General features: G+C 42.3%; 2 protein-coding genes and 1 long non-coding RNA gene across 7 annotated transcripts; 1 reads left to right on the forward strand and 2 right to left on the reverse strand.

The window, feature by feature from the left end:
• The first annotated feature begins 1984 nt into the window (after window positions 1-1984).
• LOC100217039 (uncharacterized) lies at window positions 1985-15651 on the forward strand. Of its 5 annotated transcripts, XR_002263293.3 has the most exons (21): window positions 1990-2311; window positions 2638-2700; window positions 2800-2854; window positions 3368-3465; window positions 5023-5181; window positions 5280-5339; window positions 8979-9167; window positions 9294-9347; window positions 9560-9646; window positions 9727-10414; window positions 10648-11027; window positions 11112-11185; window positions 11919-12021; window positions 12134-12993; window positions 13977-14052; window positions 14140-14251; window positions 14432-14508; window positions 14606-14686; window positions 14816-14895; window positions 14996-15108; window positions 15193-15579. XR_002263293.3 is itself a non-coding variant. In NM_001359550.1 (20 exons), exons 1-20 carry the CDS (start codon window positions 2234-2236, stop codon window positions 15009-15011), a joined length of 3390 nt encoding a protein of 1129 aa, NP_001346479.1. In that variant the 5' UTR covers window positions 1985-2233; the 3' UTR covers window positions 15012-15651. The 5 variants fall into 5 exon arrangements, 4 of the variants coding, with proteins under 4 accessions (NP_001346479.1, XP_035816297.1, XP_020395928.1 ...); NM_001359550.1 differs by having other exon boundaries at window positions 1985-2311; window positions 14996-15651; XM_020540338.3 differs by having other exon boundaries at window positions 2015-2311; window positions 5027-5181; window positions 14996-15646.
• LOC118472904 (uncharacterized) lies at window positions 7368-7767 on the reverse strand. The gene is made up of 3 exons (XR_004851354.1): window positions 7683-7767; window positions 7489-7601; window positions 7368-7378 (listed from the first exon to the last, which is right to left on the reverse strand). It is a non-coding gene; the product is annotated as an uncharacterized lncRNA (long non-coding RNA).
• A 1055-nt stretch (window positions 15652-16706) lies between the features above and the next one.
• On the reverse strand, window positions 16707-20752 carry LOC100191683 (uncharacterized). Its single transcript, NM_001137112.1, has 4 exons — window positions 20312-20752; window positions 19440-19553; window positions 17268-17425; window positions 16707-17146 (listed from the first exon to the last, which is right to left on the reverse strand). Exons 1-4 carry the CDS (start codon window positions 20583-20585, stop codon window positions 16943-16945), a joined length of 750 nt encoding a protein of 249 aa, NP_001130584.1. The 5' UTR covers window positions 20586-20752; the 3' UTR covers window positions 16707-16942.
• Between the last annotated feature and the right edge of the window lie 4346 nt (window positions 20753-25098).

Below are 25098 nucleotides of genomic sequence, written 5' to 3' on the forward strand. Positions count from 1 at the left end.
GTGGCCTGTTCCGTGCATTGACCTCTTCTACACATATTTCTGTGTAAATTTTTGTTGCTCTACTATCCCACTTAACAATCACTTTGCCAGACTTGTCCATCTAGTGCAAAATAGTGTACACAATTGAAAATACGTATTGAAGTTTCAGTTAATACGACAACAAATATAACAGGAAACTGACCATAATAAAATAAAGCAGTACCATAAGCAGTCACATTCGTTTGTCATAATTACATATAGGGTCTGACGAAATTAAAGTGCTGCTGAACACAAAAGCACAAGGAACAGTTTAGAAAGTCGCATGAACCAAAAGCCTGATCTATCCTAGTCACACTACTAACACCTGACTCTAACATGATCCAAATTAAACTTCATTGTCACTAAACGATGGCATCTGGTCGGAATCATATTCAAGACCCCAGAAGTTTGCAAAGTGGTCAGCAAAGTCCCAATCCGGACTAAGGAACTCGTCAGCTGGGGGTGGTGAGGACAAAGCTGACGGTTCATAGCTGTTGTCAGCAGGGTTGTTTACGTTGTTCACGTTGTCCAAATTCTCTTGCAACACTAGAGAGTCTTGCTCAAGCATGCAAGCAATGTCCTCCAATGCTACACGTAATTTGGTAGCCTCAAATGAGGACAACCCGCGTCCTGGACGGATTGTTTGACGAGCTACGGAAAAAATCTTGTCCGCAATCTCTTGCATCCTTCCAATTGCCTTGTCGGCTATGGAGTCTGCTGAATCCATCTGATGTGGATTAAGGTTGTTAGTGAACTAGACAGTAGGACAATGTACTTACATCCATTGAGATACTCTACAAAATTAGGGTTGAAGCTACAATCATAAAGATACTCAGGTTGCCAATCTATGGAATAAACCCTGAACCATATCAATGGATTGCAGTTAACCGCGAACAACAATTGGTAATATCTTCTGTATTCAAAAAAAATCATTCCCCCCACAATAAAATTGTTGAAGCAGTTGATCCCTACCATTTAGATTAGTTCTCTTATCCTAACCGTGGAATCATTGTTCAGGTCTAGTGACGGTTATGAACTAAAACAAGGCCATGGATCCACGTTCTTGGAACACATAAACTGCATATATGCTGACAAATAAGTCAAACACAAATTGATATTCACGTTACCTTAGCTTCAGTGGAGGTTGGAACCGAAGTCCTAGAATCCCAGTTGATCTTGGAACCGAAGACCTTGACCTCGACTTGATACGAAAATCTGTAGGCGGCAATGAAGACAATAATCTGTTACTAGGTCGTTCATTACCTTTGAAGATTAAGTGGAGCTACTGGACATGAGGGGGAGGGGTGTGGCGGGATCGAACCCTAGCAACACGACAGGAGACAGCGGGGTGGGTACGGATGGACGCGAGGTGCACCGTACCTACGAAGATGCAGACGCGATGGTGGGGGAGCTGCGGAACCTTCGCGACGGAGCCAGGGCGGCGGTGTCACTGCTGCAAAGAGGAAACGGTGAAGGAAACACGACAATGGGAGGAGAAGACGGTGGGGACGACAATGGGAGGAGGGATTCCGTACCTGAGTACACCGGCGGCGATGCGTTCGGTGCGGACCGGCGACGCTCCGTTCGCTTCGCGGCGGCGGAGGAGCGTTGCAGGGAACCCTAGCCTAACTGCGCGTGGGCTTCTTACGGAAGCCAAATGAGCGCCGCTTCGCGAGGACCGTGGGCGGGCGGCTTCTTACCCAAACGCTTTGCCCAAAAGTCGCGCGAGAAGTTGGGCGTTTGGTTTCAGCTTTAGCTTCTGGCGGCCAGAAGCCGCCCAGAAGCTGAACCAAACAGCTACCAGATAGTTTACTGACACGCTTGCACGAAGGACTTCCGTTGCCATTATTTTGTCCACCCATTAGGAGTTTAGGACGATGTGCTGGACTGCTGCCCATAGCCTGTTAAGAGCTACTTTGGGAACACCGAAGGGAAAATTAGAATCCCTTGGGAAAACGGTGTTCCCAAAGTAGCCCTAAAAGACCAAAGAAAAACCGGGAAAACACCCGTCGCCCGCCCCTCATCCCTCCGTCGCCGCGCCGCCGTCCCATCGACGCCACCTGCCGCTGCCGCCGTCCAGCACACCTCCTCCGCCTCACGCGTTCCTGCAGAAAGCCTCTCCTAGACCACGGCCCAAGGCCCTTCATATCCACGCGGCACCCGAGCAGCAGAACCCTAGATAAACCCTCTCGGGGGCTAAGCACCGGCGGCGGCGATGGTGATGGTCCCTCCCGGCGAGTGGGTCCCCCACGTCGAGGCCTACGTCGACGTCTCCCGCCCCGCCGTGCAGCATGTAACATCCTCTTTCCTCTCCTCTCTCATTCCCCTCGTTCCAGTTGCAACGTTAGTTCAGTTAACTAGTTAGCTTGTGTCTTGAGTAATTCGATTTGTAGTAGTAATCACAAATTCACAATATGAGGTTGGTATATTTGGGATGCCGGAACAAACCATTGGTTTATGTGCGAGATTTGATAGAACACCTCCAGTTTCAGATTCTGTATAAAACTAGTGCGAAGAACTACTGCTAGTTTAGTTTGTTGTGAAAAAATGTTCCTTTCGCTTAGACTGATATCTGGTTTCATGTGTATCCTAATGCTGTAATGATGTGGTGTGCAACAGTCTGCTAGCGTGGATGCACTTGCTGCCCTGGTGAACAAAGACAAGTTGACCCTTTTTGATTTGGTATGCTCCAGCAGCCAAGATGTCATTTTGTAGCGTGATGCACCATACTGGGGAAAGCAGGTTAACTTCATTATGTTTCTACTTGGTGATTTTGTATAGGTGTCCAAGATGGATCTTTATTTGACGACAACAGACCACATTGTCAGATCAAGAGGTTCGTTTATCTATTTTCTCTGTTGTGGTTACAGTCCACGCTATGTTATCATGATTTATTAAGTGTCGATCAAACGTTGTAATTCAAAGTCTGAACCTTCTTTCTAAGTCCGTTAGGAGGTATGGCCTATGGCTAGTTCTCCTACCGGTATTTCCTTTGAAGATGAATACTTCGAATGTTATCCTTTTGACCTTTTTGTGAAGACTGATGCAGTTTTTACTAATGAAACAAACACCAACTATATATGACAATACAAGCATACAGGGGTGTGCATGTCTACATGCAGATTGACAGTACAAACTGAAAATGGCAAGGAAGAATGTGCCACTCTATTGGATCAGTGATTGCGTTTCAATAAATTTGAACTTTGTTCTGAACTTACCATTTCAATCTAACCTTCTGAACTTATCTCCCTTTGCATCTGTTCCTGATAGATTTGACTAAATATCATTAACCTGCTACATGCATGTTTTTTTGTTGCTGGTAATTTACTTCTAAGCTTTTATTTTACAGGAATACTGCTTCTTGGGGAAACATTGTCTCGAATTTCATTTAAATATTTAGATGTTATTACCATTACAACATTGTCAGACTTCTTTATATCAAGATTGGTAAGTTTGTGTTTGACACTTTGACTAGGTGAATCATTATCATTTCGTGTCAAATATTTTCCTAGAAGTTTAAAGTATAAAAAGGATGGAAGAGAAAGAACTGAGTAATGGTTCTATTGAAGTATTTTCTTTATGATTGCATTTTTATTGAATAATAGACTGACATGTTTATATTTATATCTGGTATTAAGTTAGTAAATGTTAGAAGGGCAGGTCTGGTACAATGGTGAGAGTTGTCTCACTGAGTCACCAGGTCACGGGTTTGAAGCAGCCTCTCTGCATTTGCGGAGAAAAGGCTTGCCTTGGTTTATCCCTTTCATAGACCCCACTCATGCGGGAGCCTCCAGCACTGCGTCTACCCCTTTTTATTTAGTAAACTTTAACTTTTGTTCCTGCAATTTTCTTGTTGCAATCATGGAGCAAGATGAAATCTACAAGGAAACAAACTAGGGAAGGTGATGCATTTATATTTGTATAAGTTCTTATTAGACCAAGGCCTTGTTTTATAATTTAATAACAACAGCAGCAGCAGCAACAAAACGTCTTTGTCCCCATTAAGTTGGGTAGGCTGGAGATGAAACCTAACAAGGGCCACATACAAGGAGAATACGAAGAGTAATTGGTGTTTGTTGTATAAATAACAGCCAAAACCCTTGCATTCAACAACATAGCCTTTTTCTCCCTTCCGGGAAAGTGTAACCATCGTTTTAGTGTTATCAACCCTTAACTGCAATCGTCACATAAACATCTGGCACTTTATTTGTATGAGTTCCATTTCCGCACAGCAAAACTGTCAAAATTGTGGTTACGGAAATTTGTGTTTAGAGCATTACATGCCAAAGTGAGCCCCCTCCTACTGTGTCCTGTTTAATGTAGATAAACTTACATTAAATTAGTTTTCTACATAAGCAGGGGTTTTGCATCTCAGTGAGATGCAACAATCCTAACTACATTATTTACTTAGCTTGCTTTTCAATATACTGATGTGACTTCTTTGATTTCATGTCTCTGAACTAACCTATCAATTAGATTGTCTTCTTTTTTAAAAGTTAGATGGCATATAAGCAATTTATACAAGTCCTTCACCTGATTAAAAAAATTGCATATATGAGTTTGAGCTCTGGATCAGGTGTGGTATTTTGGTAATTTACCTTTTGGACCTAGACCAATAGCCAAAGTTACTTGTGAAGTTGGGTGAGTGATGCGGTTACTGGTCAGGTGCAAAAGGGCCTTAAGTCTCTTGTCATTCTTGGTGCCTGAACTCTATGGAATCATTGGAATTGTTGCACATTGCATGGCTGGAGCTTTGATGCTTGCCGAAGAGGAAGCACATCTTTAGGGATTGGCTGGGTCTTGAGGGCTTTCCTCTTGAATGCCCTAGCTCCTAGTGATTAGTTTTTTTGTCATTTATATTTCAGTTACGGGTGTGTATGTTAAGTGAAGCAAATCGGTGTGCTGAAGACCAGTAAATGTGACAAGTGTCTATTATTTACTGTTTGGCACCTGTCCTTATTTTAGCAATACTCATGCCTTCTTGTTTTATTTTTTCTATATCAGTCAGATTGGCAAGCAATACGAGGAGCCCTTGTTGGTTGCCTGGCTTTATTGCACAGGAAACATGGTGTTGGTTGTATTGTGATTGCTGATGTCAAAAGACTAGTTGAGTCTTTCTTACAGAATGTTCCAGTGCAGTCACTTGCAGCTGCTGACCGCAAGGTTGATTTGATTATTCAGTGCAAAGATGGTTAGATAGGTACATCTTAAAATCATTATCTGATGTACTGATACCTTTTTCCATCTCTGTTTGAATCCAGCTGTGCTTTGAAATTCTGAGCTGCATATTGGATCGGTACCCGGAAGCTGTAAAACAAATGGTGTGGTGATTACTCTATATCTGAACAACACTGGATCACTACTATATTGGCAAAACATAATTGCTATCCGTACTGGAAAAAAGAATGCATTCATGAGTTCTGTCTAATCATAAACTTTCTAGCTGTTAGAGTAGTATATTGCTCTCTGCAATTTATGTTCTCTTCTGTTAAATGTTTAGGGGGTGTTTTTTATTTTAATCTTTTGGGTCGATATTGTCGGGTACCCAGGAACTAGGTGCCCAAAGTAGGCTCAAGACTCTCAACGGCCCACTTCCCGACCAAGTCCCTGCCAACTCAGCGAGGCAGAAGGTCCCGATGAAATCCCTGCCGAGCAACTCAGCAAGGCGGAGGTCCCGACCAAGTCCCTGCCGAGCAACTCAGCGAGGCGGAGGTCCTGACCAAGTCCCTGCCGAGCAACTCAGCGAGGCAGAGTTCCCGACCAAGTCCCTGTCGAGCAACTCAGCGAGGCGGAGGTCTCGACCAAGTCCCTGCCTAGCAACTCGGTGAGGCGGAGGTTCCGACCAAGTCCTAGCCGAGCAACTCAGCGAGGCAGAGGCCCCAATCTGGTTCTATTGACCCATGTCGGCCACGACAGGACGTGTCGTCACCAAACTACATCAGGACCAGTGGCGCGACATATCGAAGGGATGCCGAGCAGTCTCTATCAACGTGACGGTATGCCACCGCATACAGTCTCTGCCTTGTGGGACCGATCAACCCCAGTCGTGGAGAACCTAAGTATCGAAGTCGCCACAGTAACCCACATGTCGGGCAGGACGGAGCAATACACCATATCGAGTGTACGCATGCTAGGAGGGTGACGCAGGGTTTCTGACAGAAGGCAGGGCCACGCCAAGCACGACCTCGAGACATGCCCTGACTCTGCCCTGTGGGGCCAGTCGGGCGTCACTATGGGGACCTTAGCGTCGGACTCGCTATAGGGACCCGTATACCGAACGTATAAGACGGTACACCATGCCTGGCGAACAACTACGCACAATCTCGGAGACGACGTCAGGAAGGCTACATCGGCGGGACTACTAAACACAACACTACAACATATCATACCCTTACCATTAGGAAACAAGTTCTCACTGTAAGGTCCTACCCTTGAGCTTAAGGTCCTACCCTTGAGCTATAAAAGGGTAGGACTCCCTCCTTCACCACACATAGGTACCAGTTGTAACATAGTCCCCAAAGTAATACTACTATCAGCCATGGTTTTAAAGGCGGCTAGGCGGAACTAGGCGCCCAGCCACCGCCTGAACGCCTAGGCGACGCCTTACTAGCCAAATACCAAGCAACCAAATAGTTGTTACAACTCATAAACTAGAAATCATCACAAATTCACAATAGCACAATACTGGATCTGAAATAGCCACAAAGTAGTTTCTAAAGGAACAATAGCAAGTCACAAAAATTAAAACAACACAATACCAAATCTGAAATAGCCACATAAATAGTTTGTAATGGCATAATTAATAGTAACTAGTTGCAGTTAGTAATGCAGCAAATATGCTAATGCAATCTAGCAATAGCTACTCTCCCGTCGCTCAAAAATCATCATCAAACTCTCCTGGGATATTGGGCGCCTCCCCTTCTTCACCATCATTGCCAGCATTAGATTCATCTTCACAATCTGTGATTTCTGCATCATCATGTGGAACATCTTCTTCATCTTCATCTTCCTCTTCAGTCTCTGACATATTTTGTGCAGCAACAGAATTTCTTCTTGAATACACATTATGGGCTCTTCTTGGTAAGTTTCGGCCACGAAGTGTTTGTGATGCTCCAATGGCGTTATCCACAAGGTCCCATGTAAGGTCACACTCACACCCACGCCCACCTTCAGGGACTATATGCAAAGAATCAGCCCACTCATTGTCCCAGTTGAAGTCCTCATGAACCAATGGATCAAAGTTTTTCCCCTTCTCCTGGCGTAGTTTTTGGAACCTAGCTTTCATCTTTCGGTTGTAGGAAATGAAGACAATAGAATTCAACCTCTTATGCAACAATCAGTTTCTTTTCTTTGTATGGATCTACAAAATAAGAAAAGAGAAAACACCTGGTCATTTAATCCTGAAATATTAGTTACAGAAGTAGCCAAGTAGGTGGATGAGGACTTGAGGAGGCACACATAATAACTTACAAATTCAAAGGTACTCCAATTGTGTTCACAACCTGATGAACAAAGACTCACCAAACGTCTAGCAAATCTCTGTAACTCAATAGCACGGCCACCATACAAACGCCACCACTCAACTGCAATAACAACACAACAATTTAGCAAGCTACTAGCAACAACTAGTAAGTAGTAAACTAGTAATAGCCACAAACACTTACGTGGGGTCATAGTTTGTAGGTTATCTTTGGCCATATTATTTGAAAAAGCTGGTCCTCTAAGAAACTCGTAATCCATTGATTGATAATTGATCTTGTCTCTAGTTTCCTCATCATCTACCGTTCTTGCAAGCACATCAAGAAAGCAACCTCTTAGCTGACCGACAATAGCATCATCATCATTTCTTATGAGAGGATGCAACTTTCCTGGGTTCAAATACATTGCAGCCCCATACAATGGGTGATCCATTTGTTTCTCCCAACGCCGTTCAATTATAGTTATGATTTTCTTGAGTAAACTCTTCTTGCTTTGGACAACAAAGCTTTGATTGATCTTTTCCTTTGCACATTTCATCAATGCTTGGACCTCTAGCATAGCTGGCCAAAGCTAGCGCACAGGGGGATCGAGCGCCAAAATCCAGCGCCAATTTGGACCGGGGAACTAAGCCCAACAAACCCTAGGTTAGGCGTCGCCCAGACGCCTACTGCGCCTAGGCGGACGCCATGCTCAAGTTTACCTGGGCGGCGCGGACGCCTAGCAAAACCTGTCGCCTGGACACCTAGGCGACACCTTTTAAACAATGCTATCAGTACTACTAGGGCGAAAGCCTGAACCAATATAAACTCTATGTCCGAATCCTCAGATTCACCATTCGGAGTGAGTCCGCGCTAGCCTCCCCTCCCGAACACAAATTGTATTGTCCCTTGGTTTCTGGAACCACGACCAATATGTTATAGAACTTTGTGATCATATCTTCTTGCAACCCCCTATGCACCAGGACCTGATCTCTTTGTTTTTTATTTACTAATTAGTGGTTAAGAAGAAACAAATTTAATAATATCTCACACCCGTAGACCTTGACCACCACCACCACCACTTCCACCCACCCACCCTTGACCCTAGGCAATATGCTCAAGTGTGTAGTTGCATTTTCCTTAAGAAATAGTAAGCACAATACCCATTACCTTCACAATGTGTTTTTTGAATCACGTATATCAATATGATCCTGTTTCTTTGATGTAATTTAATTCTGATTTAGCTTAAATTGGACAAATACCTACCACGAGCAAGGGCCAAGGGGTACTTTGCAAAGCATACCATGGGTATGGGAATTCAAAGCTATTATAAACCTTTTTTTAGATAATGCTAGTTATTTGAGAGAATTCTGGTCATCATCACATCTGAGCTCATGGAAATTTAGTTTGTCTCACTGCCGGTTCATTTGTAAATTTGTAGTTACTGTTCTTTAGATTTATGCAGAGGCTAAATGTAAACACAAACTTAATTGATATTTATAGGATGGTGAACAGCTGTATGGGATCTGTGAAGCAATTGATGAAGAAAAGGATCCAGAGTGCTTGATGCTTTCTTTTCATGTAGTGGAAGTTGTCATGAAGCTGTTTCCAGATCCATCTGGTTTGGCAGCACAGTTTGCAGGGGACGTTTTTGAGATTCTGAGCAAGTATTTTCCTGTCTACTTCACACACGTATGCTAATTGACCAGTTTGATTGTCAATCCGTTTTCTTTGCTCTATTGTTCTGTTACTCAGTAGGTCTTGATCTTTCTTTCTCCAAAATGGGATCGTGATTATGTCTGTCATTTATGTATGCAGGGAGTGGGTAATGGTTTGGACACTACACGGGAAGACCTCTCTAGAGCATTGATGGTATGAATGTGCTATTTCACTTGATTTATTTATGCTTTCAAGTTTCGATTTCCTTTTTTATGATTCCAACTAAAGATATGCTTAACATTACTGAACTCTCTGTAATGGAGGAGTTGTAATTTTCTGTTACTAGATACTTGCCATGTTTGTTGGTGAGGAAGGCTTGCTGTTAGTGCATCTTCTTGGCTAACAGTATGTTTGAATACTTGCAGCACGCTTTTTGTTCAACCCAATATTTTGAGCCTTTTGTCATCCCTTTGCTTCTTGACAAACTTTCTTCCTCTCTTCCATTGGCAAAGGTAAGCAGCTCCACTTTCTGCATTGCTCTACTATAGTGAATGCCCTCAGTAATCTCGTAGTGCTGATCTTTTATTGTCAGATTGATTCCTTAAAATATTTGGACAAATGCATTCGCTTCTATGGAGCTGATAGAATGGTTAGACATGCATCAGCTGTTTGGTACAAGTTGAAAGAAGTGATTTTTAACCTTTCTTCAGATCAATTATTAATATCAGAGGCTCTGAATTGTTTGAAGACTGCTATTATGTATACTGATTCTTCTGATAAAGATCTTTTCATTAATTTGATCTTGTTGGATGAGGATATTGTGAACAAGATCCACTCTGTATCAAGCGTGGAAAAGACCATATTGAGTTCATTAGAGGACCTGGCCCAACTGCATGCACTTGGAAGTGTTATTTCTATCCTTGCTGAATCGTCTACATATTTCTGTACTAGAGTTCTTCAAGAGCACTTTGCACACTTGGTAGATATTGTGGGAACCAAAGCTGACTATGAATCCTGGCAGTTGAATAATTGTAATGGATCATCTTCTGCTCCTGTCAACTATGGAGCACTCTATTTATCTGTTCAATTGCTTTCATCCTGTAGAGAAGTGGCTTTGGTATCTTATGAAGATTTTTCTTCTGTTAAATTAGCAAAGGGTTCCTGGTGGCTTATCTTGCAGAAAAAGCTGGAGCAGTTAATCCATCTCCTTCGATCCATTTTTGCTATAGCTTCTCAATCTATGCAGCCAAATTTCAGACAAGAATATGTCTCTTGTGCTGGTAAGTTAACATCTTATGGACCTGATTGGTGTCGTCACATTTGTCTACACTACATTTATGCGCATGTGTGATCCCTTCATATAACTCCATGTTGCCAAAGTTACAAATTCACAAATACTAAATGCACATGGTGTCAACTCTTTTCCACTTTACCTATTTTGTGTTAGTGTCTGTATTTATTGCATTCTGAATTAAGTTATACATTCTAATTTATGGTTATAAATGGTTTGCAGTGAAGGGCTTGCTAACACTAGCAACATTCCCGGAACAATGCTCGCCTCTGCCAGCAAATGCTTATGAGGATATTCTGCTTATGTTCACGTCAATAATTATAAATAAGTTTGAAAATTTAGATCTGTGGAGATTGTCATTGAAAGCATTGGCTAGCATTGGTTCATCTATTGCCAAGTTCCATGCTTCTGAAAGGGAAGTAGTTTACTACAGAACGGTTGTTGACAAGATTGTTTCTTTGGCTGAATCTTATGATACTTCAATGCCTCTCGGTCTAAGACTTGAAGCAAGTTATGAAGTTGGAACTGCTGGGTTGAACTATATGTTAAGAGTTGCGAAATCACTTGAAGTCGCTGTTGTCACCAATATTTCTGAATCTGAGGTCTGCTCGCCATGTTGGCTTCTTGTTTTGTGCAACTTTTCATTCTTTATAAGCAACTGAACATACTTTTTATTGATGATGCAGGCTAATGGAAGAATGGAATGTGCTGACCATGTGGCCCATTTATTTGAGTGTTACTCTAACCGGGTCCTTCCATGGTATGACAACTTTGGTTTTTAGTATGTAATTCCGTGTCAAGAGAAGTTTACAGTCTAAAAACCTCTGCCTAGGATTGTGCAAACTTAATTGTTAAAATATGTTCTGGAAACTTGACCATTGAATAGCTATGGCTATCATGTTCTGTGGTAGACTTCTCAAACATGGACTAGTCGAACTAATTGCTATTCTTTTTGCCGTAATATATTTTGGTAAAGGCTAGTTTGACAACTCCATTTTTCCAAGGGATTCCCATTTTTCCTAGGGAAATGAACTAATTTCCCTTAGGGCCCGTTTGTTTCCCTTGATTTTAAGGAATTGGAATCTAACTAATGGAGTAGTCTATTTTTTAGAATGTGACATTCTATAACTTTCCAACATTTATATATAAGCCTATCTCAAATTCATGGAGTGAGATATGGAAATTGATTCTATAGATTTACATGCTACTTTTCTAATGTACAACTTATAGCAAACTCTTCTACTTGTTTTTTTATAGTATAAATGTAGTTTATAACTATCTCTCTCATATGATTTAGGATAATATACAAATAAATTACATATACAAATATAATAACTTAATTAGTTTGTGTCTAAATTATTATTATTGGAATGGAATTCAATTCCAACCAAACAAACGGGGCCTTAGGAAAATGGAAATCCCTTAGGAAAATGGGGTTGCCAAACTAGCCCTAAGTAATCCATTCTCCCTGAGTAATATCCCCTTTATTGCAGGTTATTAGCTTCTGGTGGTGTCAATGAACTTGCATTGAGCTTTGCACTGCATCTATTGGATGAGACTGAGGATTTGACTGTGTTAGATAGAATCAGCTCACAGGTGAAGCTCTATTAAATCGAACATTTCTGTTAACCCAGTTATTAAGAGTACCTTGTGCTTATGGTGATACATCTTGCATGTAATGATGGCACACTAAATATTTCTTTTTCAGGGCCTCCTTGACTCACTAATGACTGGGATGAAGCTTTTAGTTGGAGTATGTACAGAGGAGCAACAATCACTTATTGTTCAGAAAGCACATAGCACAATATCTTCAATGCTCTCACTCCCAATGGAATTGATGACAGACCGTCTTTTGCCTGTAGATGAGTTAGTTCCTTTACATTCTGTTTCAGAAACAGCTCTCATCAGCATGTTTTCGTCGATTATAATAGGCCTTCGGCCTCAAACACCTGTACCAGATATGATGGTGATGATTAAACTCTTTACTGTCTTCCTACTAAATGGGAAAATGCCAGCTGCTTATGCATTAGCTTCTATTTTCAATAAATATCTACATAATCCAGAGTTTTCTCATGAGAATCAGATGGATAAAATACTTGATGATATTCTTGAGAGGTGTTTCTCAACTGTATTAGCCAACAGCTGCTCAAAGACATCTCAATCTTGTGCTGGCACTTCAGATGTTAATTTCTCAGATGTTTCGTCTAGAAACAAGCTTTCTAAGATTAATATCTTGTCTAGCTTGGCTTGGATTGGCAAAGGATTACTTATGAGAGGAGACGAGAAAGTGAAGGACATTTCAATGTTTCTTCTTAAGATCCTATTCTCAGATGAGATTTTGTCTACAGTTCCATCCCACCAGGAAGAACCTTATGGCGGTGATTCATCAGATACTTCTCTTGCAATATCTGCAGCTAGTGCATTCCATGTGATGATGAGTGATTCAGAAATGTGTCTAAATAAAAAATTTCATGCAAGAATAAAACCATTATACAAGCAGCGTTTCTTCTCAATAATGATGCCGATCTTCCTCTCCAAAATTAAAGAAACAACTGTGGTCACGACAAAGTAAGTATCAGTGTTCCTGTTATTTTATTCATTTATATATTTTACTGATTACTGCTTGCTTTTGCAGTCACACAATTCTCACAAGTTATTCTGCTCCAGTGCATCATTGCTGTTCCCCGTTATATTATGCTTTTCTCCTTAGTGGTATTCTTTTTTTAAGTTTGAGGACATATTGAAATCTCTTCTGTTCTGGAATGCTGATGAGGGGCTTACATGCATTTATTAGCGATTTGATCTGTTTATAAAATGCCAAGTGACATCTGTATCTCTTGCATTAGACGTGTTACGGCCGTAGATCTGGATGGCCCTAATCCAACCAGCCTGGCATCAGCCAGCCGATAGGCAGCAGTGGGAGCACAACTGATAGAAGGGGCTGTCCCTACACTAATAGATCAAAATATTCTTCTTGCCTGATTAGATTGGTATATCTCTTCTCCTTAAACCGAGAGGCTTACTTTGTTTGACCAAGAAAACTGTAGGGGAAGCCCCTGAGAGGCTTACTTGACCCCTAACCCTAAGCAAGAGACCCTTATCGCTAATTAACCGTAACCCTAATGGGCCACATTTTACTGAAGCTGGCCCAGTAGGCCCACCGACTGCCCATTTCACATGTTAGTGAAAGAAGTGGCACTGACATCATCTCTGATACTCATACGCTAATTTAACAAAAAAAAGTGCCGACAACCTAAAACGAACTGAATTGCCATGGATTTAGAAGTGGCGCAATTCATTGTGCCATTCATATTTTGGGAAAGCATTCAATCGAGAAAACCACATAACACCATCTTCCTTGCACAATGTAAAAAGGAAGTGATTTTCCTTGCACGTAGCATCATTATTAGATGATATGGTAGAACAATTGGTTGCTATTGCATCTTGATGGCTATTTTATACGTTTTATTTACTAATTTAAGAACTGCTTGTGTATTGTTAGCTTGCCCAATTATAATCTCTTAAAATGATAGAATCCTTATCAATTGCAGATTGGCACTATACCGAGCTTTTGGGCATATCATTTCCAATGCTCCAGTACCAGCAGTTATAACTGAAGCACACCAGGTTACAGCTCTTTTGATTATGATATACATATGTCCATGTAATATTAGCATTCACAGTCAAATTAACTTATTATTCCCCATCTTGCAGATTTTACTCGTGATGGTTGATAGCTTAGCTAAATTAAGTATGGATGTTGGGGATAAGGATCTGGTGTACAGTTTGTTACTTGTCTTCTCTGGAATGTTGATGGATGAAAAAGGTTGGACCATTTTTATTGTTTTGTTCTTACATTCTCACCAACTTTTAGTTTGTAGGTAATAGGTTGTGGCCTCCAGATGGATAAATTACTTTTGTGCTCTTTGATATTGTCCTTCAAGACATTGATCTAATGCAATGCATTTGATCTTGTCATTAACTTCTTTTTTTTTTTGCTAACCAGGCAAAGAGTGCATTCTGGACAACATCCAAATCACAATCAGCGTTCTTACTGAACTTGTTTCCTATCCTCACATGATGGTGACCCTACTGCTATTTTTATTAATCCATCCATACTAACTGTACCTCTGTTACATGTGCGAGTTAGTATGTCAGTTTAACAACCTTTTCCCCTTAGGTTGTGCGGGAGACAGCATTACAATGTTTAGTAGCCTTTTCGACGTTTCCTCACTCAAAGATTTATCCTGTGCGGCGAAAGGTTAGTTTTCTATGCGCTACTAGGGATTCAGGGTATCCTTCCTAGCGTGGCTGACCGCTGTTACATTTTCGCATCAGTAACCAATCTGCCCTTACTAAAAAGAACTCACCAGACTGACCGTTCATCCAGGTTGTGCAGGCAGCAGTCAGGGCTCTCGACGATAAGAAACGGGCTGTTCGTCGAGTGGCTGTCCGATGCCGGCACACATGGTGCGTACATTTTATAATTTTCGAATCAGCTGCACGTTTGTAGTTTTTGAAGTAAACAGCTTTCCCCTTGCCTTAATGAGCATCCCTCCAACATATGCAGGCAGTCCTTCACTTAAGGGGAGTCTCTTTCGGTGGTGTCAGGTAGTCGGGGGAGGCAAGCACAAAAAACTGGTCTTACTGGGCGATCCTGTTGGGAGTCGATGAGTGTACATGGTCGGTTTGCATGCTCCACTGTTGTGGTTGTTTCAACTTGAGGTTTGAGCATTTCATAGGCTATTCACCTTTCTGTGCGGACAGGATCTAGAGCTGTCATTGTAAGGTGAGAGATACTGGGAGCGGGGTCTGCTGACGAGTTTATGTTCGAGACCTGGTCTTTGGATCAGCTGCTGCCAAGTTCCAGATGTTCGAAGTTCTCCGAAGAGCCATGGGGCCATGGGGAGGAATGTCCCTGGAAATTGGCCCTCAGTCTGGGTTGCCAGCTCTTGTGCCCTTTTCTTTTCCTTGATCCTGGACATTGCCTTGTGTGTCTGATACAGATCAGAAAACTGATGCAGGATCGCTTGGGAGTTGGGAATGTAACCTAAAGTCCCAGTATTCTTGGCCTCCCGATGTTGGAGAATTCAAGCATGCTGGCATGCGTGCGTTTGTGCCAACAGTTTTTAGTTTGCTTTCATGTTTCAACCAGGCTCTGCCGCTCAGAACGTGTCGAGTATACTTTCCAGTTGGCCAGATCGTGTCAGGTTGTGCAGTACGTAGAAATTTGTCATCCCATACAGATTTGTGGCCTTCCTGGACTGCGCAGTACTGCTACGCTGGAAAACGCTGCGATAGCCGTGCCCCGCGGAATCCACATCTCTCGGTCGATTGTGTAATGCGAAGTATGCAACAGAGTTAGGTGGCATTTCTTCATGACAATTATTCTCGCCTCTTGTGTCGAAGAGTGGGTTTGAAAAAGAAAAGAATAGAGATAGATGGTGTTTGGTCGCGCTGACCTCGACAAGCCCATAGCGCGTGAGCAGGGATGGAAACGAGCCGGGCTCGGTGCCTGAGGGCTCGACATTGGCTCGTGAGAGTCATATTCTGATACTTATTGTTGTATTATTTAGTAAATTAATATTATATAAATTTGAAATATAGAATCATCTTTTAACATTATGAGTAATTTAAATTATAAATTGTAATATATTCGTTATCAAAGACTAAAAAATAAGCTAGTATCTATAAAGTTATCTAATATTTATTATTATTTTATAAATTGATCAATTTTGTAAGGCTCGCTACAGAAAATTTTGTAAGGCTCGCTACAGAAACGAGCTGGCTCGGCTCGCGAGTCGCTCCAAGTTTGAGCTGGCTTGCGAGGCTTGAGCTTATATTCCAGCCCTACCCGTGAGCACGAGGCAGCCTGAAGCCCAGAACGTGTAAAGCATCAGGGTTGGACCAGACTGAGACAGACAATGACAGCTTCTGTGCAGTTTGCAGAGGGAAATTCGGAAAACGAACTGGATGTAATCATTTATTATTGTGCCATTATACGGTCCTTCACTTGATCACTTATGTACTGATTTTTTTTTTCAGAGAACTTCAGAATGCATAAATTTCGTAGAATTTTTTTCAGAGAACTTCAGTCTGACGGTGGTAGTCGGAGAAACGGAGTATTTTGGGTTCCGCAGTTCGGACGGTGTATAGGGCAGGCGGTAGGTGGCCCGTTTTATACGGTTCTCCAGTGGTTCACAATTCTATTCTTGGCAGACAACAGCCCACATGTTGTTTTCAGCTTTCAGCTGATACAACGTGGTGGGCAGGCAAATGAGGATCATAAAGCAGACGGCTCTCCATACTCCCATGCAAGGTTCATTTGTTCGCGATCCAACTACGTATCAAGACTCTGACCGAACCGAGTCAAGCCGAATAAGACCATACTAGTAGAAAGGCAACGCGGGTAGCTATATACAACTCTATTCTTGGAACTGGAATTCTGGGTACCGGAGCTTAACCACGGGAGCATTCAGGCACCGACTCGTAGATAGACAGGATGAGAGCAGAGCGCCTAGTCGGCTGCCCTGAAGAGGGTCATCAGGGACAGGAAGAGGTTGATAACGTCCAGGTACAGTGAGACTGCGGCCCAGACGTACTGGTCGTACGTGTAGCGCTTGATGATGTTGTTTGTGTCGTAGACGATGTACCCGCTGAAGATGAGCGACGCCAGCCCGCCGTAGATCATCTGGGAGAGCTTGCCCAGTGGGAACAGGATCTGCATTTGGCAGCAACAAGGGTCACCCCCCCATCAGCATCGATTGAAAAAAATTATATATATGTAAATACTATCACATCACATATAGAACACAGTGATGCTTCAGAGATAGATCTCTCGCCTGGATGAGTGCGAACACAAGCAGCACTATGATGGCGGCGAACAGGAAAGGACCCAGGAAGCTGAAGTCTTTGCCCCTATTCACGGCCCAGAAAGTGTATGCGGTAAGGCTGAGCACGACCACTGTTGTCAGAATTGCAGACTCCAGAATGACCTTGCCTGTTCACACACCAGAATATATTAGCAATCGCTAGACCTTATATTATTATAGTATTCAACTAGAACTAAAAGCAGCGTAAAGACAGAGTTAAAAAGAGTGATTATGAATGCCAGCTACAAGGCTTAGATTTTATCCCGACACATGTTTTTGTATATATCTAATAAATGGACAAAAGGCAACCAGGAAATAGCTGAACTGCGATATATTGCAAGTATTTCCTAAATTGTTAAGTACTCCAGAAGAGATAAAATTTTATTTCAATTTTCAGGCATCATTGTGAAGTTGTACAATACAAAGTATCTTCATGTAGTCTGGACATCCAATAAAAAATATGTGTGTTAAATCTAGAAATTAAAAAGAGAGTGTGCATAATTCAGTGTCCTAATTATTGGTAAAAAAGATACAGATGCAAAAGAGGAAGAAAAAAAAATCAACTACCACATCATGCACCAGCTGTTGTCAGCGCACATGCCAGTGACAGACAGATCATAAAGGTCCCAAAAACAAAGATGGGTTCACAAAGACAGTTTATAATGACTTGGCATCAACTAAATCAAATACCAAATGATCTCAACCCAGCTGGGGATGACCAAAAAGTAAGAGTAGCTTTTATATGAAGCATCTCTCTTAGTGCACAGCCTATAACAATATAATATTCTGTAAAAAAATCCAAGTATTCTTTTTCTCGAAAGCGCAAAATCCAAGTATTCTGTTACTGATTTCCAACTGAGCCCCTAACCAAAACAGTAATCTCAAAAATTGTGGCTAAGAAGCAGTTATTATCATGGACAAATACCTGCCAGATTCATATCTCCGTTAATATCAGAGCCATGCAACACTTGTTCCAACCAATACTTTAAGGTAGTTCAAAAGAACACAACCCAACAAAAGATCAACATCACAATGAAGGAAGTCGAATGTAATTTTGCATTGCCAAATATGTTTGCATTGGATATGTGACATGCATAAAAGCAAGGGGCTCAGATAAGCATAACATAAAGCCACCAAACCTACAACTTGGCTCTACACAAAGAGTAGGCAAATGCATCCCTTGGCATCCAACCAAGACAAGTTCCTGCAAATTCCTCAGCAATCACACAAAAACTCCTCGAAAAACTAGCATGGTCCTTCAGAAACAGTATATATGCTGATAAGTGATGTTGCTAATTCAAATACTTGTGAAGGAAAAGATATTGCTATTTTTACAGAGAAAGGCACACAAAGGAGTTATTATTAGCATGGAGAAATATATTGAACCTACCACTACATGTAACTACGTACCTTGCAAAAAGGAAGAAAATAGAGCCAGAAAAGATAGTGAATAACTTATCAAGTGGCATGTTTCGACCAATATTTTATTAAACCCAATGAATAACGATTCGCTGTTTGCAAGTTCTTAAGCCACAATCCAGTCAAAGGTCAACATCGCAATAAGGAAAAGGACAGGCAAGAGGTGTTTGTATTATAAATGACCAATTCCACAAGATGGTGATATTCCAATTGCTTCTGACTCAGACAAGCATATCATAAAGCCACTAACAACTACAACTTGGTCGTACAGATAGACTAGCCAAATGCGCACATGGGTTGCCATCACATGCTACTTGAGTTTTCTCTATAATCTTTACCACCCCCCCCCCCCCCCCCCCAAAAAAAAAAAACTCTCCCCAAAAGCATCCTGCTATGGCATACTACACGCCAGTTGCATTGCACAACCCAAAAGTGAATTCCACATTGCCAGAACAATCTGCGCCTGACGTGATATTGCTAATTTAGGCAAGCCAGTGAATAAAGCAATTGAGACAAGCATAACACATAACCATCAAACACCTACAAATTTGGCTGTGCACATCACATAGGCTGCCAGGGCAAGTTCCCAGAAATTTCTGTGTAACCATGGCATGGCATTTTAAACTGATGCTGCCGATTTAGACAAGCAGGCACACAAAGCAGCCATGGGAGATGGTAGCCAAAACAACTGAACAATGAAGCCACAAAGACAAAGATGGTTACCACTGGTGAAGGCACATGTCATGCCCACAGCAAAGCTGATGGCAACGGTGAAGAGGCCGAGCAGGATCAGGTTGACTGGGTGCTTCTCGTGGTAGAAGTACAGCGGGCACAGCACTGCACACCGAAGAAAATTGAACGGCCATGTTCAGCCTTGAATCATCAATCCAAGTAATTAGACACCCAGTTCAATCCAAATAACACGCAATTAGGACAGGTGGGGGTGGGGGGAAGGGCCCTTCTGCTAAACACAAAAAAAAAACACGGTTGACAACCCACCCACCGAAAAACACTCTTGCCACAACGCCACGGTACCTAAACGTGCACGGATGAGATCACGCAAGGCTCCTCCAGTTTCACATTGACAGAGGCCCTCCAAACTTTACCTAATCGGCCAACAACACCTCGCAGAATTTCGCTGCCAGGACTAGCAGGCTTCGCAGTATTAGGACACGGGCATCAGAATCTGATTCTAACTGCAACCTTGAAGCAATGCACAGAATATATTCGACAGAATTACAGAAATACCGTCTCGATTCTCCAACCCCAACTGCCTCCCCGTGCACCCGATCGGAAAAAGAGAACCCCCAAAAAAATAATTCAGGAGTTACCAGTTGATCGAACTCTAACCACACCGAATGCTGCGATTCAAATATCGCAACCGCAATCCACATCCAAATTGTTAACAGCGATCGACAAGCACCCGGCAGTCGGCATTTTGCGGAAGAGAAGCGAAGTGTTCGCATGAACACCCTTCGTTCGAACCCCTACTCTAGTGCTTCCCCCCACCGATCCGAACGAGAGAGAGAGAATCCTCGGAGTAACAACTAAAGCCAGAGAGGGAGATGGATGGTTGAGGGCGGCTGCGGACTCACCGATAAAGGGGAGGATGATGAGGAAGATGTAGAGGCCGAGGCCGGCGCTGGTGGTGGTGAAGAAGTGCGGGATGGCGCGGACCTTGACGACGACTGCGGCGACGACGGCGGTGAGGAGCAGCTGGAGGGAGAGAATGACGTAGATCTTGCGGATGAGCGCCCAGCGCAGCTCGGGGCTCTCCTGCATCCCCGGGTAGAGCTGGCGCGCGCCGCCCGTGGCGGCGGCGCCCGATGTCCCCGCCTCGACGTCGAGGCCCTTCTGGTACCCGAACATTCTGGCGCCTCGGCCGACGGTAACGGCGGCGGCGAAGGCCTCCTCCTCTCTCTCTCCGGGAGGTTGGGCGGGTGGTGCTGGCGCTAGGGCTAGGTAGGGTCTCACGAGTGGGGGCGGAGGCGTGGAGAAGGGAAGGGAGAGACTAGAGAGAGTGAACGGCGTAGAAGAAGAGGAGCGCGGCGCCTCCTTTTTGGACAGAGGAGAGCAAGATGAATAGATATGATGCTGGGGCTGGGATGGAATTGGTGGCCTCTGCGGAGATGAAGACGTCGTGTTGTAGTTACTAAAGACGTTTGCACCACCGGACTGACTGATGGGTCCGGATCCGTGGTACCCACATGTTATTTGGAAGCGTTCAGGTCAATGCGCGTGAGAATGGTTGATGGTTCGAATGGACGCATGTGCAAGAGTCGCGGTCGCGTGGACTTGTAAGGCCGGGTCATCTGGCATGCGGGGCCTCCACTCAGGTTATCCTGGGCCTACGTCACCAGGCTGGAACCTTTGGGCTTGGCGTGTGCCCGCCTGCCCGGTCGACTGGTCCAGGTCAGGCACGGACGCCTATTCGCTTATTCCTACTCCATCCGTTCCATCTAACCAAGGTGCCGTTTGGTTCACATATTTGTAACGTAATGGATAACTGATAACGTTAAATCATGTTTGTTTTAGTCCAACCGTAATCAGATACCACACTAAAAATTGATACTAGCCTATTCAAACTTGTTACCACCTGTAATCGAGCGTAAACCATTATCATTACCATTTGCGTTACATTTTTTGAACCAAACAACACCTAACTCTGAGTTGGTTCAAATACCAATAAGGCAATATATATATATATATATATATATATATTTATTCTTCTATATACCACTAACCTATACGTATATATAGAGAGCGTATATATAGAGAGCACCTGACTTATATTGAGGGATTAGAATAAAAATTAGTTATACCTTATATTCTGGGACACCTTATATTCTAGGACGGATAGAGTACCAAGATAGCAAGCTGCGTGGGAGTAGAATTGGTTGAAGACTAGACACTGGATAGCGGGCTGCTAGACGTGTATTATATAATGCTTCCGTACGAATTTGTTACTCCCTCCATTGTTTTTTATTTGTCGTGTTTTAGTTCAAAACTAAACTAGCAGGTGACAAATAGTCTAGAATGAAGGCAGTGTATTGACTTTTTTATTACAAGTTTTGTTTATTATCAAAAATATTTTACATATGATTTAATTTTTTTATTTTTTATGATTTTTTTGAATAAGACGAATGGTCAAAATTAGGGTTCAAAAGGTCAAATAAATTATATTTTGAAACAGAGGGAGTATATGGTTGTTAGAAATATGTACAGCTCTGCTTAGTTGGGTCTGATGTCGTGGCTAAGGTAGAGTGATCAGTTCAATTGGTCGATATCGATCCCCTGTGTTAGAGAATGGATTGATATGGATTGTCTGTTATCACATTACAACTTGTAATTAGTTTATGATAGCAAAGTCTAGTAAATAAAAAAAATTGGTCAAACAATTCAATATTCTTCCTCGTGAAAAAAATGTGTGTATGCATGGGTACGACCATGGATACCTAGGGCAGGCCTCGACATGGCCCGGGCCAATGCCCCACCTAGACCGGGCATGGGTGCTATGGGTTAGGGGACGGAGAGTGAGACGAGATAGACGTGATACGGTAGTGTTTAGTTTAAAATAGGAGATAAAATAGAAAAGTTATTGGAGATAGCCTTATCCGGGTGCTCGAAAAAAAGCCCTTCGAAGTGAGGGATAGGAAAACGCTGAAGGATAACCACATGTAGCGATGGTAGTTTTTTAAACTCCGTCAAACTTAATTTGGTGAGCTTTTGAGGACCGTTTGTTTATAATTATAATATACTCAGACTATATAATCTTAAATTATATGATAGTTTAAAATAAGTTACATTTTATAATTTAAATAGATTATAATTGGAAACAAACATGCATGACGGTTTTCTTCCCCTGTGCCGGAGTCACAGATATGGCCGGCCGGCCGTTGGTCGTCGCTCGGATTTGGGCCCTGTTGGGCTCAATTATCCCAGCTTCAGAATTGCATGGCCACCTGCAGATTGGAGGTCATATCCTTCCGCCGTTCCGCTGCACGAAAGTATCGCTGCAACTGCAACCACCTCGCGCGCGTGCGGTGCGAAACTGCGAGTCCTGCGATGCAATCGAGCGGCGCGGACCGCGGGACATCCTTTTTCACTGCCTCGGTCCGTTGGTCGCTGGTCGGGCTCTGGTCCGGCAAGCATGACTTCGAGCCCCAAAATGGGGAACTTTTTTTTTCACCCCAACACAGGCACAGTAAAGTACAAGCAGTCATCACGAGTCCCGACCTCAAAACATTTGCAAAGTTACTTTTACCCATGTACAACACTGAGACTATCGATCAGTTTTATAAATATATGAAACACTTAAGGTCTAGTTTGAATATTCTAATATTAACCTTAATTCACATATATTGAGATGAATCAGAGTGTAAGTTAAACTAATTTAGATCTCAATACATCTCAACACAGATTGAGTCAAATATTAGAGTACCCAAACAAACTAAGAGACGATATGAAGCTCATAATCATAAATGCAGTTAAGAGATAATAGGTATAGAGAATAAAATAGAGACAAAATTTTATCGAATAGTATGTCTTTTTATATTTTTTGCAATTCACTCTCTACAAACCTATCAAGACCTCATATTAAATGAGATGTACATGCGTAATATTAGCTGCTAATTTTAAGTTTACATGCTCGCCCATTATCATACGTCAAAGAAATACTAATATACAATGGTATTGTAGCCTATGTGAGAACACGACTGATCTTAGAACTATGCTTTAGTGTGAGATAGTCAAAGAGATTTTTAATCACAACCTAAAATTCACTCATGAACTAAGGGGTGCTATACATAACATCTAACTAACTCAGTTAGAGATCCTTTCACCTGTCAAACGAATACTATGGTCTCTTCACACCGCGGTGGATTATAGAATCGTGGCAAGTGATCTCATTTCTTAGAGCGATTACTTTTTTCTAAATTTCTATTTTGTTGCGTAAATGTGTGGGTCGTAAATATATCTAATATATATGGCATAAATTGTAGGAACCCAATGCACACTGGATTAAGTAAACGAGATAATGCATAAAATCAATAAATCGTTTGCGTAAAATATGAATAGCAATATCATAAACAGACAAATAGATGGAAGCGGAGCCATGAACTGAAATATAGGTCGTAAAACCCTGTTGACATTGGCATAAATATGTATACAAAATAGCATAAAAATAGGATCGTCGCCTTGCGAAACCGGCGCTTCGCATCTGGGATGCGCACCACTTCGTGCCTAGGTGAGGATGTCGTCGTCGCTTGCGCCTAGAGATATCCGCCATTGCTGCTTCCACCTTGGATGGCATCGCAGTCGTACGCACAGAGGGGTCGATCCTCGCGCGCATGAATCCCGAGATCTGTTGCACCAACCAAAATATGTACCCATTTACGTCGTCGTTGCTCACACGCCTTAGGCCCTATTCGTCGTTACGAATTAAATTGATGATGTACGCTAAAATCAGTACCCATTTACGCTGTTTTGGTTCACGTTTTACGCTGAAATTTGACCGAGCCAGAATCCGTGCACGATCGAACGTGCGCAATTTTCACGCCGTAATTTTCGGGCCCCATTCGCTGTTACGAAACAAGTCTATAATTTACGTAAATTTCGTATTCATTTACGCTATTTCGGTTCACGTTTTATGATTAAATCCACCCGAGCCAGAACCCTAGCACGGTCGGCTGCACGCGATTTTCACGCCGTAATTTTGGGCCCCGTTTGCTGTTACAAAACAGATATAGGATTTACGCTAAATTTCGTATTTATTTACGCTGTTTTAGCTCACGTTTTACGCTGGAATCCGCCCGAGCCAGAACCCGCGCACGATCGTCTGCACGCGATTTTCACGCCATAATTTTGGGCTCCGTTTGCTGTTACAAAACAGATATAGGATTTACGCTAAATTTCATACTCATTTACGTTGTTTTATCTCACGATTTACGCTGGAATCGGCCCGAGCCAGGACCCGCGCACGATCGGCTGCACGCGATTTTCACACCGTAATTTTAGGCCTCATTTGTTGTTACAAAACAGATATAGGATTTACGCTAAATTTCGTACTCATTTACGCTGTTTTAGCTCACGGTTTACGCTGGAATCCGACCGAGCCAGAACCAGAACCACATACTGCATGATTTATGCTGTCAAGTACATGTCATTATAGAGTCGTAAACGCTGTCCACAGTATCATATTCGTTCCACGTGATTCGGCCGCCAAAAGATTCTTTTATGCATGGTTTACGCATCTTTATCCATATATATATATATATATATATATATATATATATATATATATATATATATATATATATATATATATATATATATATATATATATATATATATATATATATATATATATATATATATATATATA

The sequence above is a fragment of the Zea mays genome, chromosome 7, assembly GCF_902167145.1.
Source record: "Zea mays cultivar B73 chromosome 7, Zm-B73-REFERENCE-NAM-5.0, whole genome shotgun sequence".
Lineage (NCBI taxonomy): Eukaryota > Viridiplantae > Streptophyta > Magnoliopsida > Poales > Poaceae > Zea > Zea mays.